Here is a 17,684-nt window from a genome sequence, read left to right on the forward strand (position 1 = left end):
CTGTCTACAGAGGAAGTCTTCCTGTCTAATACCGTTGGTTGATTGGTTAAAAATTTGCTTAAAGCATGTAATCATCAAATAAATGATTCAAATATACCCCAAACATTTTTTTTTTCAATCTAAAGTATAAACATTTTTTCTCTAGACATTTCATGTGAAGCCCAGACCTTTTCTTGGAGTGGGCAAAGGCTGATTGCAAAAAGCATACCCATAATGCATTGTCTTCCTGATGTTGGTGTTTTTTTTTTTTTTTTTGAGACGGAGTCTCTCTCTGTCACCCAAGCTGGAGTGCACTGGCCAGATCTCAGCTCACTGCAAGCTCCACCTCCCGGGTTCATGCCATTCTCCTGCCTCAGCCTCCCGAGTAGCTGGGACTACAGGCGCCCGCCACCTCGCCCGGCTAGGTTTTTGTATTTTTTTGTAGAGACGGGGTTTCACCGTGTTAGCCAGGATGGTCTCGATCTCCTGACCTTGTGATCCGCCCACCTCGGCCTCCCAAAGTGCTGGGATTACAGGCTTGAGCCACTGCGCCCGGCCTGTTGTTGTTTTAAAGTAGAACAGGATCATAAAGGCTCTGGCAAAGCAATCTGAATGCAGAACTATACTTCTGCTAAAAAAAAAAAGAAAAAAGAAAACTTTTTTTTTGGTACTATGATTTCCCTTTAATATATAGTTGGTTCCCACATTTACTTTTACAGCAATTTAAAAAGTAATCTATTTTTAACTTTCCAAATCATTAGGCTTAGTTTTCACAGAAGTACCTCTTCCCCCAATTGTGTGTTATCTGTTTATATAATATTAATTATATAAATACAATAGTAAGTACAACTGTCAAGAATGGATTTGGAAACAAACCCAACTGGTTCTGTTGGGAGCAGTGTGTGGGGATGTATAAGAGAGTAGAACACAAGCTTTGAATTAGCTGACTAGGTGGAGGATGATTAAGAATGTGTTTGTATAGCTACACATATGTAATACATTTCTTATATGTAAACCAAAACATTGAAGAATAATAATAGAAAACGCCTTATATACTATTTCTGCTTTTTAAACTTAAAATATATGAGCATCATTCCACTTCAAGATTGTAGGCATAGTTTTTTAAGTTTGGTTTTGTTCCTAGGCCCTAGCTAAGTGAGGTAAGCATCTTCATTGCTCCTCTAATATTCTCTGTTTATTTTTGTAATAGTGTTTATTGCACACATTTTTTTTTTTCATTATCCTCATCTCAGTCCTCCTACAAATTTCTTCCATCAACTCTTTAATCCCAAATTATATGTTTTTCTTTCTTCTTACTACCCCTTTTGTCTTTTCATTCTTTTGCAATCAGGATTTCACTTCCACAGAATTATTTACAAACTCCTCTTGAATTCATTTATTTATAGTTCTTTTTAGCCCTTATTTTATTTGACCTCATTTTAGCACTTGACTCTTGACTCTTCTGTCTTTTGAAACTTCTTCTTTCCTTTGGATTTGTTATGTCAGGTTTACTTGGTTCTCCTCTTACCACTGTCACTGCCTTTTTCTGATTTTCTTGGTGGTAGTTTTTGCCTAGTCTCACACTCTAGCAGTGGATGTTTCAGACTTGTGTTTGAAAGATAGACTAAATCTACTCTTTCCTATTTTTTTATTTTTTATTTTTTGCTAAGCACAAGTAGAAATACTGGACATTATTGTGAAACAAATAGAAGAAGACAGGCTAGGAACCTTGGTACTTAAGGAACAATATGCCTGTGAGTTGCTGGGTTGTCTTTCTGCCTTTTTGTCAGATTTGGAGGTGAAGAAGTGAGTAACCCAGAAATGACAGTGGGCACAGAACAAAGAAGTCCCAACAGAAGCCTTCTCTCTTAAACCAAAGGACTACAAAAATGGCAGCAAACAAGACAGAACATGTTGGCAATAACTGCTCTGTATTTCTGCTGAATACCACAGAAAGAAATCTGTGGCCCCATTCCCACTCCCCCGACCGCCTGTCCCCACTATCAAAAAGCAAAGTGGGTAGCCTGGATTTCTACCCACAGGTGGCAGTAATGAGGCATTCTTCCCCCTCCCCACTGGCATTGTGTCCAAAGAGGCCAATAGAGTCAGGGCTTTCACCACCACCTAGTGATAACAGACGTCTACACCCCCCTTCCATGGTGCTATTGTAGGTTACATGGTGAGCATAATGAGACAGTCTCTCCATCAGGGAGTGCCTAGATTCCCATCCATGCCAAGTGGTAACAAAGAATCTCTCTTGGACTTCTGTTTCCACCTTGCAGTAATGAGGTGGTGCTTTCTCTTCTTCCACTGGAACTGTGTCACAGGAAGCTTACTGAAATAAGAGGTTTATATAAGATTTATATAATCTTCTAACATGATATCCCAAATTTTCAAGCTTCAGTATAAAAAAAAATGTTATACCAAGAAGCAGGAAAATCAAAAACTGAATGAAAAAAGACAATAGATGACAACACTGATATGACAGAGATGGTAGAATTATCTGACAAGAATCTTTTGAAAAGCAGCCATCATAAAAGTGCTATAATAGGCAAATAGGAATGTACCGAAACAAAAGAAAAAAAATAGAAAGTCTCAGCAAAGAAATAGAGGAAACTTTATTTCTTCTTTTAAAGAACCAAATGGAAATCTTAGAAGTGAAAAATACAATAACTGAAGTAAAAAGCTTATTGGAGGGCTTCAAAAGCAAAACGTGAGGCTGAAAGGAAAGAATTAGTGAACTGGATTATAGAATGATAGAAAGTATACAATCTGGACAACCAGGAAAAAATAGATTGGGAAAAAAATACATATGGAGTCTCAGGGAATTATGGGTCTGTAAACAAAGATCTAACATTCTTGTCATTGGAGGTTTGAGAGGAGAAAGAGGACAGGATAAAAAAGTACATGAAGAAATAATGGCTGAATAGAGTGGGCACGGTGGCTCATGCCTGTAATCCCAGCACTTTGGGAGGCCAAGGCAGCCGGATCACCTGAGGTCAGGAGTTTGAGAACAGCCTGGTCAACATGGTGAAACCCAATCTCTACTAAAAACACAAAATTAGCTGGGCGTGGTGGCATGTGCCTGTAGTCCCAGCTACTCGGGAGGCTGTCAGGAGAATCGCTTAGAACCCGGGAGGAGGAGGTTGCAGTGAGCCAAGATCGCGCATTGCACTCCAGCCTGGGTGACAGAATGAGACTCTGTCTCAAAATAAATAAATTAATTAATTAATTAAAAAAAAATATATATATGGCTGAATAGTTCCCAAATTTGGCAAAAGATATAAACTTACATAAACTGAATCACAAACAGGATAAACTCAAAGAAATTCACACACAGACATATCAAAGTCAAATTCCTGAGAACTAGACTGGGTACGGTGGCCCACGCTTGTAATCCCAGCACTTTGGGAGGCTGAGGTGGGTGGGTGTCTTGAGGTCAGGAGTTTGAGACTAGCCTGGCCAAGATGGTGAAATCTCGTCTTTACTAAAAATACAAAAATTAGCTGGGTATGGTGGTGCGTGTCTGTAGTCCCAGCTACTTGGGAGGCTAAGGCAGGATAATTGCTTGAACCCAGGAGGCAGAGGTTGTAGTGAGCTGAGATTGCACCACTGCCCTCCAGTTTGGGAGACAGAGTAAGACTCTGTCTGGAAAAAAACAAAAAACAAAAAACTGAAAACTAAAGATAAATAAAAACATCTTGAAATCAGTGGCCAGATTGCCAATTTCATGAACTAAATGGGAGATATTACCAAGATATCAACAGGGTAATAAGGGAATACTTTGAACAACTTTAAATACACAGCTCAACAACTTAGATGAACTAGATCAGTTCTTTAAAAAACACAAACTACTAAAACACACCCAATATGAAATAGATAATTTGGATGGCCCTCTGACTATTAAGAGAATTATAAGTTCCTCCTCCCCAGCAAAAGATCTTCAGGTGCAGGTGATTTCACTGGAGAATTTTACCACAAACTTAAAGAAGAATTAATGCCAATTCTCCATAGTCTCTTCCGGAAAATAACAGAGCAGAGAACAGTTAAATTTTTTTCAAATGAGGCTTGAATTACCTGATAGCAAAACCAGACCAATACAGTACCAAGATAGAACAAAACAAAACCAAAAACCTCAAACTTACAAACCCATGTTCATCATAAATATAGTTACAAAAATCCTTATATAATGCATCGTATTGACAAGCAAAAGAGGAAAAGTCACTTGATCATTTGAATCGATACAGAAATAGCATTTGACAAAATTCAACACTTGTTCATAATGAAAACTCTCAGAAAAGTAGGAATAGATGGTGAGTTCAGTTGTAAACCTAGAAAGATATATGTAAATTCTTAACACCCTCTCTCTGCAGAATGTGGCCATTTTTGGAAACAGAGTCATTGCAGTGTAATTACTTAAGATGAGGTCATAAGGGAGTAGGGTAAAGTCTTGATCCAGTATGACTTGTGTCCTTAAAAAAAGAAAGCAGAGATACAGAAAGAGTCTCATGTGATGACTGGAAGGATTGACAGCTTCCATCAGAAGCTAGGAAGAGACAGTGAAGGATTCTACCCAGAGTGCCAGGCGGCAGCCCTGCTGACACTTTGATTTTGAACACCTCCCTTCCAGAACTACAAGAGAATATATTTGTTGTTTTAAACTCCTCAATTTGTGGTACTTTGTTGCTGCAGCCACAGGAAACTAATACAGAGGGGAACTTTCTTAACTTGGTAAAGAGATCTAAAAAAATCCTGTAGTTAATATTCTATTTAGTGATGAAAGACTAAATGCTTTCCCTCTAAGACAGATTGAGAACAAGGCAAGGATGCCTGATTTCAGGATGCTTATTTTACACCACGGGGAAGTTATAGGTAGAACGCTGAAGCAAGAAAAGGAAATAAAGGCATGCAGGTCAGAAAGGTAGAAATAAAACTCTCCCTATTTGCAAATGACATGATTGTTTAAATAGAGAATCTCAAGAAATCTACCAAAAACTCCTAGAACTTATCACTGAGTTCAGCAAGGTTGCAGGATTCAAGATAAAAATATAAAATTGTATTTCTATGTACTAGCAATGAACTTGTGGAAAATGAAATTAAAAACACAATACCATTCATAATTGCTCAAAAAATAATTATAATTTTAATGAATTAGCCATAGACTTTTATGCCGAAAACTACAAAATATGGTGAAAGGGGTTAAAGAAGATCCAAATAAATGGAGACATCTAGTGTTTATGAATAAGAGACTCAACTCAATTTGTTTGTCCATTTGGGTTGTTGGCAGAATCCAATTTCTTGTGATTGTGGGATTAAGACTCATTTCTTTTCTAGCTGTCAGTTGAGGGCCATTCCCAGGTTTTTCAGTCTACCTACATTTTTTGGCTCTTCTTTGGTCTCCTTCATTTTCAAAACCAGTTTGTTTGTTTGTTTTGAGACAGAGCCTTGCTCTGTTGCCCAGGCTGGAGTACAGTAGCACCATCTTGGCTCACTGCAGCTTCCGCCTCCTGGGTTCAAGGGATTCTCCTGCCTCTGCCTCCCAAGTAGGTGGGATTACAGGCACTCACCACCACACCCGGCTATTTTTGTTTTTTAGTAGAGACGGGGTTTCTCCATGTTGACCAGGCTGATCTCGAACTCCTGGCCTCAAGTGATCCACCTACCTCAGCCTCCCAAAGTGCTGGGATTATAGGTGTGAGCCAGGGTGCCCATCCCTTTTTATGCTTTGACTCGCTTTCTTTCATCTCATCTCTCTAACTAAGCTGGGAAATTAAGAATTATATGATTAGATTGGAACCACCTGGATAAACTAGGTTAATTTTCCTATTTTAAAATCATCTGATTAGCAACCTTAATTCCATCTGCAACCTGAATTTCTCCTTTGCTACATGAGCTAATATATTTATAGGTTCTGAGTTTAAGATGTGCAGATCTTTTGTTGGGCAAGGGTAGAATTACTTTCTTTACTACGTATGCCTAGTCCTTTTATACCCTTCCATTGCCCGTGGCATTATATATGTGGTTTTTCAAGATCAAGTCCTTTCTTACCTGTTTGGTTTTATCTCTGATACAGCTTTCTCTGTTGCTCAGCACAGGCCATTTCTTTTATGTTTAATGTTTTCGTGTGTATGCCCTCCTGCTTAGAAAGACTCAGGTCAGACAGCAGATGCTTTGAAGTTCCCAAGAGAGGTAGATATTGTACGTTCTGTTCCCAGAGAGCCATGACTATAGCATTTACTACATTATGGAAATAATTTTGTTTGACATTTGTTTTAACCACTAGTCTGTGATCTTTTCAAGGGCAGAGAACATATTTTATTCAGTTTTGTATTTCTCATATCTAGTGCAGTATCAAGAACACAGTGTTCCCTTTAATAAAGGCTGACTTGCCCAGGCATAGTGGCTTACACCTGTAATCCCAGAAGTTTTGGAAGCTAAGGTGAGAGGATTTACTTGAGGTCAGGAGTTTGGACTGGCCTGGGCAACATAGTGAGACCCTATCTCTACAAAAATTAAAATTAGATGAATGTGGTGACACATGCCTGTAGTCCCAGTTACTAGGAGGGCTGAGGCAGGAGGATCGCTTGACCCCAAGAGGTTGAGGGGGCAGTGAGACATGATTGTGCCACTGTACTCCAGCCTGACAGAGTGAGACCCTCTCTTTGGTTTTATCATCTTTGATTCAGTATGGGTAAATAACAGTTCTGAAATTGCAATTGAAATTTCTAGCTTGAAGGTTGAGACAGGTTCAGTCATGGTGTGGAGATCTGTCATCTTTGTGTTTATTTCTGCATATATAATGGCCACAAGCCTGGTTATCAGCAGACCTAGATGTTATTTCTAAGTTATTGTAACCTCTTATATATAACAATAGAAGGGACTTAGTTTCATTATAAAATGATTTATTGAGTGCTCAGTCTATCCCATGCTTGAATAAATATGATATATAAGAAATGATCCCTATACTCAAGGAGTATGCATCAGGTAAGATTGCTCTTATGATCTGAGATTGCTCTTATGATCTGGTATGTTTATTCCAGACCATAAGGGTAATAATTCCGAGATGAATTCCATTATAATTTGTGATGCATTTGTCTTTCCCTTTCTACAGCACATCTGGGAAGAAAGGTAGTAACTTTAAACAAAACAAAGGAAGGGTAGGAGGGTCAGTCTTTGGGAAAAAATACTTGAGAGTGCTTTGTTCCTTTTGGCCAGGAGGTAAATCTGAGACCTGATTGTTGCCTGTCTTGCTCAATGAGGTGACTGAGTGTATTTGCTTCCTAAAGCCAACAACATATCAGAAACCACTTTATACACTTTCAGTTTCATCCTGTGTTTCTGGAAGTAGTAACTGAATTTCAAAGCCTAAGCTGCTTTTGACCATTTAAAGGCGGGTTAAACATTGTAATTCTGGGAACCTGTTCTCCCTCTCCCACTGTTTTGTTTGTTTATTTGTTTGTTTGTTTTAATTTTTATTAAGTTTTATTACCTCTTCATCTCTTCTTTTCTCCTATATTGAGACCCCTACTAGGAAGTGCTAAAGGGTAATGTACTTAGAAGTTTTCCTTGAGGCAATTAGAGGAGTTTGATATTTCCTGTTACAGAATTTTAAGAGGTAGATTTTGTGTTAAATTAGTATTTAGCTCACTACGGTTGCTGTTTTAAAGCAGTTTTTTCTGATACAAATGTCATACTGATCTCTATGTCATTTCTATTCATGAAAAAGAAACATGTGCATATTTATCCATGAATGCAGTTTATAGTTAAACCACATAATGCCTGATGGTACTGTGCTGATAGGCACAGAAGAAATAGTGCAGATTTTAGTTCCTGGAGATTGATCATTTATAGATCAGTTGATATTTTTTTTCTAGGTTGCTTCTTACACTGATGATGAGAAATTTTTCATTTTTTAGAAAGCTATGGATCTCAATAAACCTTTGTCAAGACAGCAGACCTACCTACTCAATATCACTTTTTATCTTGAACATCTTTTCCGGTGGAAGTAGGAGGTGATATTCGTACCCCGTCCTTAAAAATAATATTGCTGAAAATAGTAGGAGTGAGAGCGAAACACTTGAGATTATTGCTTATGAGTGATACTTGTTAATACAACAGTATGTTGAGTTTGCAAATTTTTAAGAAAACAGGGAGACATTTTATGCATATTTAATTTTTAATCTTTTTAATAAGTACTTTTGTTAGCTTTCTTTTAATTTTTATATTGTTTCTTTGGTTGTCAAGTGTCTCAGTTTTCTTTCCCTGTACCCTGTCCCACTTTTCTTGTTTTTGACATGTTTTATGAAATATAATATGTAATCTGGTTTTCAGAAGGCCATTGCCCAACTCTCATTTTATTGTTGTTGAGAAATTCTCTCGGTGACTTAAAAGATTGTAATAGATGAAGTGATTTGGTTTAATGCCTCTTTACATGGAACTTTAATAAGTTTTGTTTTATAGAGAATTAGTTTATATATAAAATGAGTGAGTAGGCATAAATTGTATTTGAATAGTTCATATTCTGTAGTTTAGGAGAGAGTTATATAGTGGGTCTAGAAATAGTTGACTTTAGACCATCTATGAGTCCCACTATTCTAGTTATAATTATGTTAAGGGTAATAAATTTTAAGTAGCTATTTTTATTATTAATTATGTAGATCAGAGAACTTACTGATTTACATGGATTTGTGTTTCTTAAATTTTATAATGGGTCATAATGTAAGCATACTAAGTGTAACTAAGTCTTTTTGTTATATTCACATAATTTAAAATTACTTTGCCTGTTTTGGTGTGAGGTGGTTTGATGAACAGTGATTTTATTCTTCACAATGATTAAAGGTGATAGCAGTATGAATAATCTGAAACCATTTATGTTGGCTTTAGAATATCTTTGTGGCTGTACTTTTCAATATGGAGATTGTTGAAAATTTACTTCAAACAAAATACTGAAGGCCCTCTGTGAAGTATTAAAGAGGAGTGCCTTATGAACAGTCTCTCTCCATGCATCTCAATGTCAGCCCAAGTAAAACTCTCAGATTACTCCTCACTTCCCTGCTGCATGTGAAATAGGAATAAATTCAGAATAGGATGTCAACAAGGCAGACAGTTAAGTGAGATGCTGTGTTGTTTTCATGAATCATGAAAACAAGATTCAAAATGCCTATAGGTAATCTGTCTGTCGCTGATAGTAAAGAGTAAACCCTTCACTTTTGAAGTAGCATCCTGGTTTGAAAACAGCAACCTCTGTTTAACTTTTTTCCTGACCTTACCTATAATAGCAATCTTGAGTCTTTCACAAGAGAATATCTTTCCTGTTTAAGTGCATTTTAAAAATTAGTTATTTCATGGCTTTCACTGGCAAGAGATGAGTAAAATATTGTCTGACAAGAGATTGCCAATCTAAATGGCAAATTTCTTTTTCTTTTTTGTAAAATCAGAAATCCTCAACATTGATAGGTGTCAAGTTGTGTTTACAGAAATGTGCAAATGAAGAAGCTGGATTTTAAATAATATTTGTATTTTTTATATAAATATATTGCATTTGATTTTTATTCTCTTGTTTTCACTAGAAATGTTATATTGTATCTTAAGGAAAAAATGATATTTTGGTAGTTTTTGATATATGATTTAAGCTTATTTTTATTCTTTATAATATTCTGTTTTTCATTCCTTGAAATTTTTTTTTGAGATGGAGTTTTGCTCTTGTTGCCCAGGCTGGAGTACAATGGCGTGATCTTGGCTCACTGCAACCTCTGCCTCCTGGGTTCAAGCGATTTTCCTGCCTTAGCCTCTCCAAGTAGCTGGGATTATAGGCATGCACCACCACGCCTGGCTAATTTCGTATTTTTAGTAGAGATAGGGTTTCACCATGTTGGTCAGGCTGGTCTTGAACTCCTGATCTCAGGTGATCTACCTACCTCTGCCTCCCAAAGTGCTGGGATTACAGGCAGGAGCCACTGTGCCTGGCTGAAATTTTGTTTTTAACGTCTTATTGTTCAAACACTACATATATGCATACAGAAAATCACGTATATAAGCACATGCATCCAAATAAACATACACACGTATATCTTTTCTTTCCTTCATTCATTGGCAACAGATTATTATCATTGTATTATTTATTGGCCTAGGTTTACTAATCTCCACTGAAAAAAGGTATTCATTTCTACTAAGGTAGTTTTCCTGTAATCCGGGCAAGCTGTTATTTAGTGACAGTAATGTTCTAGTTACGTAAAGTCCTGTGATTAGGTCAGTGGGTTTATTGGACAGATTTCGTTTGCTGAAGATGGAGATACTCATTTAAAAACTGGCAAAGCATTTTTTTTTTTTTTTTAATCGACTGAGCTTTGAAACTTAGGAAATTCTTAACATTTATAGAAATGTAGTTCAGTGGTTTGGGAAATTCTGCTAAAGCATCTCCTTTTTTTGATTAATTTTTGCCAGCAATCTTTTTCTTTATGTTGATCTACATCTTTCCTCCATAGATCTTTACTCACTTGTACAATTTGTCTTCTTTGGCATAGCCCCAAATGGGCAGTAATTAGTGGTGTGCTGGTAAATGTTTAGAGCCAGCTCTGGGTGCGTGGGCAGGGATGGCTCTGATTGGTTTGCCAGTTTCTTTGGTGTGAATACTTTTACTGTGGCTGATTTCAAGCTACTCATGTGATGTCCCTAAACATGAAGCATGTAAGAGAGGTGCACAGTCTGCTCTTACAAACTTGTGCAAGCAGAGTTTAGCACACTATTGGCATATCCCATCTTTGCTTCTTTCGCAACCAAGATTATGAGTCATGAATAATTTTTATATATGGTGTTATCCTTATGTTTTAGTTACAATTAGGAATATAACAAATATAAAATACTTGTAGGTATATAACATTATGATAACACAAGCTGCGTTACTGACAATGTGTGACTATCTTTTTTCTGTTTTTCAGTTGGGTGGAAAACTTTGGACATGAGGGGCTTGGATTATTACTAGACATTTTGGAAAAACTGATTAGTGGAAAAATGTAAGTAATGCTAATAATTATTTTCAAGTAAGCATCATTCATGTGTCCAATTATAATTCCAACACTGCTGTTTTTATGTCAATACAGCCAAGAAAAAGTTGTAAAGAAAAATCAACATAAAGTCATACAGTGTCTAAAAGCCCTGATGAATACACAGGTATGTACATAGGTAATTAGTATTTGTCCATGACCAGTTTTGTAATATATGATTTTCAGTTGCAGTAAAGTGATGGTATATCCTTCCGATGTGTTTTTCAGTCATGATGGAAAAATGATTGAATTTTCTTGAATTCTAGTTTCACCTGTCTTGCAATAGGAGAAACTTCATAATGAATAAACCTCTTCTGATGCTGAACTCCTCCTCATGTGTAGGTTAATTCTCTCTCCCCACCCTTTCCTCCCCCTCAACCTTGCCCACCACAATCCCATCTTCTTTCTTTTTTTTTCTCCCTCTACCACCTTTTCTCCACTTTTTTGTCCTCCTCTTCCTCTTTTCTTCCTTCCTTCATTTCCTCTCTCTCTTAACTCTCAAAAGTATGGCATGAGTCAGCTTTAAGATCATGATTATTAAATGTGAGCTGCAATAATACTTATTACCAAAGGTTCAAGTTGGGAAGATTTCTATATTCTAGAAATTTAAAATCTACAATGAAATTAATGTAAACAGATATAAGCAGGTCTCAGAAATGGAGCAATGATGTAATATTGAGAACAAATATAATATGGAGGAATTTGCATAAAGAGTTTACATTAGAAGGGAGAAACCTGCTTGTGGCTCTCACCTATAATCTTACCACTTTGGGATGTCGAGGCAGGAGGGATTGCTTGAGGCTAGGAGTTTGAGACCAGCCTGGGCAACATAGTGAGGCGCCGTCTCTACAAAAAATAAAACAAATAGCTGGGCATGGTGGCATGTGCCTGTAGTCCCAACTACTCAGGAGGCTGAGGTGAAAGGGTGGCTTGAGCCCAGGAGTTTGAGGTTATAGTGAACTGTGATTGAATCCCTGCACTCCAGCCTGGGAGACAGAGTAAATCCCTGTCTCTAAAACAAAACAAAACAAAACAAAACAAAAAAACTAGAAAAAAAGAGGAATTCTTAAGCTCTTTACTGAAGTTAGATTCTAGGTTTATCTAGCAATGTTTCTTTTTTGCTTTTATACTGTTAACTACAGAAATTAGCATTATCTTATGCCTTTTCTTTAAGCTCCAGCATCTAAACACATCTACCTCATGATGTGTGAAGTAATGATAGGTGTTTAAGTTGCTGTTAGACAGCATTGGAGGAAATTTTACCTGTGGTTGTATGATTATTTTTGTTTTATATCAAAACCATCTGTATATTTCTGATTAATTTTAATTTATAATATTTTGCCTTATTCTAATTTAAAAATAAACTTTTATAGGGCTACACACTTAAGTACTAGTACATAAATTATTAAGATTTGTTTTGTATTTCTTTTACTAAATGTATTGGCAAATATTTATATTTTCTAATTATTTTTGTCTTATTAAACAATGTATTTTTAAGCATTTTCTGGAGGTAAGCTTTCTATTTTTAATCAATGAAATGTTTTTTCTTCCTTTCCTACTCTAATCAGATATTATTTTCAAAGAAAATATGTGATGTTGGAATCACAACTCCTTTTATGCTGAATTCATGGTTCTTTGAAAATCAGATATTAGATATATAAGGTAGCTTTTTACATATCTGTTTTAAGAGTAAATGAATGAAAGAATCAAATTGCTGATAGGGAAAAGTCTTTTCCCACTAAGTACATAGAACTAGTTTAGGAAGCCCTTTCTAAAGTGAGAATGTAGCAATTGGGAATTTCATTGGTGATGGAAAGGCCAAAAGTAGAAAAAATCTAGGAATTTTTTTAAACCAAAGGGGCATTTGGATCATAATTTGAATTTAGAAGAATATCATGGTTAAAGTAAGGTGGTAAATAGAAGATAATATTCTTACTTTGTTTCAGAATGAATCTGAGGAAGATTTAACTTTATTTATTTTCTAATTAATATACTATTATCCTTTTAAGAGATTTTTGTTGCTTGTAGTTTATATACGTGGACCTATAAAATATTAACGTGTTATTTGGTGCTTTTATCTGTGTTATTAAGAATAAAAAGTTAAGTTATTGGTACTTATAGTGTCTGAACTCTAAACCTAGCAATATGTGAAATTTTTGGTAAAGTTTTTTTTCCCTTCAAGATTGGTTAATGATTTTCTTAATCTTTATTTGATCACATCTATAAGTACAAAATTTGTTAAACCTCACTTATACAGTATTTAGTAGCATTCATTGAATGATGAAAATTTAAGTTTTAAGAGGAAAAAAATGTGCCTTATTTGGTACTAGTAATTAATTATACAATTAATGAGCAAATTTGATAACATTACATGAAAGTGAATTTCTTATAACATTAAATTGGACTAAGAGTATTTTTTAAATGGAAGAGAATTTTAATTGCCTAGGGGAAAGAAAATAAAAGATAATAAGGATGAAAAGTTAGTATATTCAAATTGAAAGGTAATTAGAACAGAGGCTTCAGTTTGGTCAGTTAACTTTGTGTGTATTGCTTTGAAGAGTGCACCCAAAGTGAGGGTGCTTTGCTCCTGAAGCCAGCAACTTTACTCACATTATTTCTGCTACTGGGATTAACTCACTGTGGGTGGCTGCTCAGCACCAGTAGTCATGCTGTGTGGGTCCAGATGTTGGACATCCTACATGAGGATTTAGGGCATTAACTTTCTTCTACCTAAAACATCATCTTCAGTGCCTGAAATTCCATCTATTAGCTAATAATAGGCCTCATGTGGAATGCAAGTGGAACCTGGCATGGATCCTCAGTTTAGAACAGGCCAGTTATATTGTCCGGAGTGTGTCCTTGACATTCAGGAAAGATACATCCTTAGACCTTTCAAAATTTGTCATGCCCCTCTAACCTAAAACAGCCCTCATTAAATGTACTTTAATCCTAGCACTGGTAAGTTGACAACTTCTCACACAGAGTCAACCGTTTTTGTTTTGTTTTACTGTGTTTTTTAAATAATTGAGAGTAATTTTATACAAGTAGCAATTCTGTATTTAGGTATACTGAGTAGTAGTAATTGGCCTCATTCCAGTCTTAAAATGAGTGTGACACATTTTTGCATTACCAAAATCAGAGAATGTTACCTGGTATGGACTTTTGGGGTCACAGGATGATGGTTAAAACTGTGAAATCAGAGTAGGCTCCTGTTTCACCTTTCATACATGAAGGTTTAGGGACAGAGGGCTTGACAGAGAAGTTAGGTAGTATCACTTGGAGGAAGTCAGCATGAGTCACCTTGGGTGGCTAGAGGAGTCACAGGATTCTGATTCTGGAAGGGCAGGTGTTAGCTAAGGACAGCCAGGTAGATGGGAAAGGAAGAGGGAATACTGGAGGCAAGCTTTACTCAATTCCCAGGTTTATTAGGACAGAGCCAGCTCTTCTGTACTTGGTAATCATTGACTGACTTTTTGAATTGAATCTAAGTGGTACTTTAAACTATAAACCTGACAATTCCCTGGAATGATTATCAAGGCATATTGTAGTTTCTGGTCCTGTGCCTGCCTTTTCATTCTTTTTCCAGTTAGATAATAGCCCAGGCTATCTTAAAAGTAAGTATTTCCTGACTGTTTAGCTGTCTTGTTGTAAACTTTTCCCTATTACTAACAAGACAGATTAATCTTTCCAAAATTCATATTCTGGGGCCCTTGGACTTTCCTTGCACTGTCCCCATTGTTCCTATGTTTCTTAGATAGTGGTTTAAAGTAAATGCAATATTTCAGTCCAGTACAAATGGCCATATACAAGATAGGAAAGTTATAAATAGGATTTTATAACAATCAAAGTACTTGCGTATAAGCTGGTTATAGATTCAACTTTGATGCTTACATGTAGTGCTGATCTTGAGTTTAGTTCATAGGCCTGTAACTGAGAATAAGGCCCTTTTTCAGTGTTGGGTAGCAACTCTCATTAGTCAATTTCTCATGCTTTAGTAGGATCCTCTGAGATGCATGCTAGGTAAATAGTACTGTTTTATTGTTTCTATTCATCCTCTGTATTTTGACAGTTACCTTTCATAGATATATCATTAACATAATTCTTATCTTCTAATTGGATTTGACTTCCAGGCAGTAGTAAATAAACTTTGTCTTAATCCCAATCGTCCCGTTTATAGAATGAGTTTACAACCGCATTGTTTTCCTTATAATAAATACCATTGTGATTAGAATGCCTGTGCCCATTATGGCAGTTTCTACATGGTAATTGCCCAAATCATACTTCAGGTTTTGCTTATTTATGAACTAAATGCTAATATCTAGGCCTATATTTTGTAATATGGTAGCTACATGTGGCTTCTGAGCATTTGAAATGTGGCTAGTCTGAATTGAGATGTGCTACAGTGTAAAATACACACTGGATTTCAACTGTTTAGGAAGAAAAAGAAGTGAAATGTCATCAATAAATGTTTTATATTGGTTATATGTTGAAATAATAATATTTGGGATATATTGGATTAATTTTATTGAAAATAGTTTTGCTTGCTTGAAATTTCTAAATTACTCATGTGGTTTACTTTACATTTCTCTTGGACAGTGCTGATCTCTGTGTTTGCTTATGGTAATATATCTCTTACCAACCTTCCTTCCCAGGAAAAAGATTTCATGGCCTCAGTGTCTGGTTCCGTATCTGGCTGTTTGTTTCATTTATTTCTGTTGGCTAATCCCATATTTCTTACTGCTTCCCTCTTTCTCCATTTGGCTAATTAACCTGTCTTAATAATTATCAGCTGTATTGTTGTAACATCACCTTGAGTTATCTTTATTTGGTTTAGTTTTGTGGTTCTTGACATAAAGTGAATACCCTTATGAACTTTTGTTTTTTTTGAGATGGAGTTTTGCTCTTGTTGCCCAGGCTGGAGTGCAATGGCACGATCTCGGCTCACTGCAACCTCCACCTCCCAGGTCTAAGCAGTTCTCCTGCCTCAGCCTCCCAAGCAGCTGGGATTACAGGCATGCGCCACCACACTCGGCTAATTTTGTATTTTTAGTAGAGACAGGGTTTCTCCATGTTGCTCAGGCTAGTCTCAAACTCCTGAGCTCAGGTGATCCTCCCACCTTTGCCTCCCAAAGTGCTGGGATTACAGGTGTGAACCACCGTGCCTGGCCATGAACTTTTTAGAGTGTTACACAGTCTATGTTTTTTAGCTTTGGTAAGTGTAAAAATATATTATCCTATAATAATTTTTTAGTAATTACATTTCCTTCAGGGCATTATTTTTCTAACTAATTTCTGACATTTGACATCTTATTTTCAAAATATTATAGTATGGCTTGGAAAGAATTATGAGTGAGGAGAGGAGTCTTTCCTTATTGGCCAAAGCCATGGATCCCAGACACCCCAATATGATGACAGATGTGGTTAAACTTCTCTCTGCGGTATGCATTGTAGGGGAAGAAAGCATGTAAGTGTTATCAATCTTTTTCTCTAATCATATAATAATTTAATACAGATTGATTCATTTAATGTTTCATTATCTACTTTAGGCTAGAATTTACTATAATTTGAATAAATGTTTAAATATTTAAGCAGCTAAGTTAGATTCTTATTGGCTGGAAATTTTTGAGTAATAATTATTTCTCTTAATTGATTTATTAGTTATGGGCTAAAATACTTCTATGAAAAACTGATTTCTTTATCATATTTAAACTGTTTTTTTAACCAAAACCCTAAATTTAAAAAACATTCTAAATGAAGGCTTTGAAAATATATAAATGGTTCTGTTTCTTATGTGATTTTTTTTTTCCCCCAGATAGAATTATTTCAAACTGTAGGTCTTCTCTATCCCCTTGTAAAAGCAAACATATTACGATTTGGAAATCTATATGTAAGGCAGACTAGAAAATGATTTATGTAATTGTAGTTTACTGGTTGAGGGTACAAAGTCCTTGAGCATAAAGCACATACTAGTGCTGTAAAGAACTTAACCACATTTGTTAGGAGTGTAATTAAATACTGTTACATACATATTAAAGATAATTATAAAGATAAATATTTTTTAAAATTAGGGTTCTAATTATAAGGAAGCATTTAAAAATTATTTAAAATGCCTTTTAAAAAAGATAAAAATGTAAAAACTAAACAACCAAAAGAACTAACAGAAATATCCCACACATGTAGGGGTTGACAGAGCCCTGTAAGGGCAGCCTCCTGTGTTCATTTGAAAATCAGCCTTGTGGAGGCCCTGCTGGAGTTGGAGGGATTGAGCAGGTTCAGCTTGATGGTTGGATAGTCAAAGACACCACTTGGCCTTGGCCTAGCAGTCTGCCCGCAAAGTGTGCCTACAGTGTTTATCTATAGAAGAGGTGTAGCCACATCCAGCAGCAGTCCCAAGCTTGCAAAGCCAGGCTTACAGCTTCAGTACTTAAGACCGTATAAATGTTGGTGTACAAATCTAAGAGTGACTTTATGTGGACATATGCTTTCTGAGCTTCCCTTCCCACTTTCTTCCTTTTCCCTTCCCCCATCATTTTTTAATTCTCTCTTAACCTCCTCTTTTCCCCTTTTCTTCCTCCTCTTTTCTCTTGGACTCTTCCTTGCTTTTCTTTTCCCTTCCCTATTCTGTTATCCTTCCCTTTCCTTGTTTCAGAATGGGTGTCAATA

The 17,684-nt window shown here is 36.1% G+C and overlaps 1 protein-coding gene across 2 annotated transcripts in view; it reads left to right on the forward strand.

Moving 5' to 3' along the window:
- Nucleotides 1-17,684, forward strand: part of DIAPH3 (diaphanous related formin 3) — a 512,593-nt gene that overhangs the window by 145,803 nt on the left and 349,106 nt on the right. For both annotated transcript variants that reach the window (XM_033177601.1, XM_033177602.1), the window contains 3 exons: nucleotides 10,917-10,991; nucleotides 11,079-11,148; nucleotides 16,349-16,485. In XM_033177601.1, the coding sequence (XP_033033492.1) occupies nucleotides 10,917-10,991; nucleotides 11,079-11,148; nucleotides 16,349-16,485 (282 nt within the window). The remainder of the gene's footprint in view (nucleotides 1-10,916; nucleotides 10,992-11,078; nucleotides 11,149-16,348; nucleotides 16,486-17,684) is intronic.

This window comes from Trachypithecus francoisi, unplaced genomic scaffold (assembly GCF_009764315.1).
Source record: "Trachypithecus francoisi isolate TF-2019V2 unplaced genomic scaffold, Tfra_2.0 Lachesis_group18, whole genome shotgun sequence".
Taxonomy (NCBI): Eukaryota; Metazoa; Chordata; class Mammalia; order Primates; family Cercopithecidae; genus Trachypithecus; species Trachypithecus francoisi.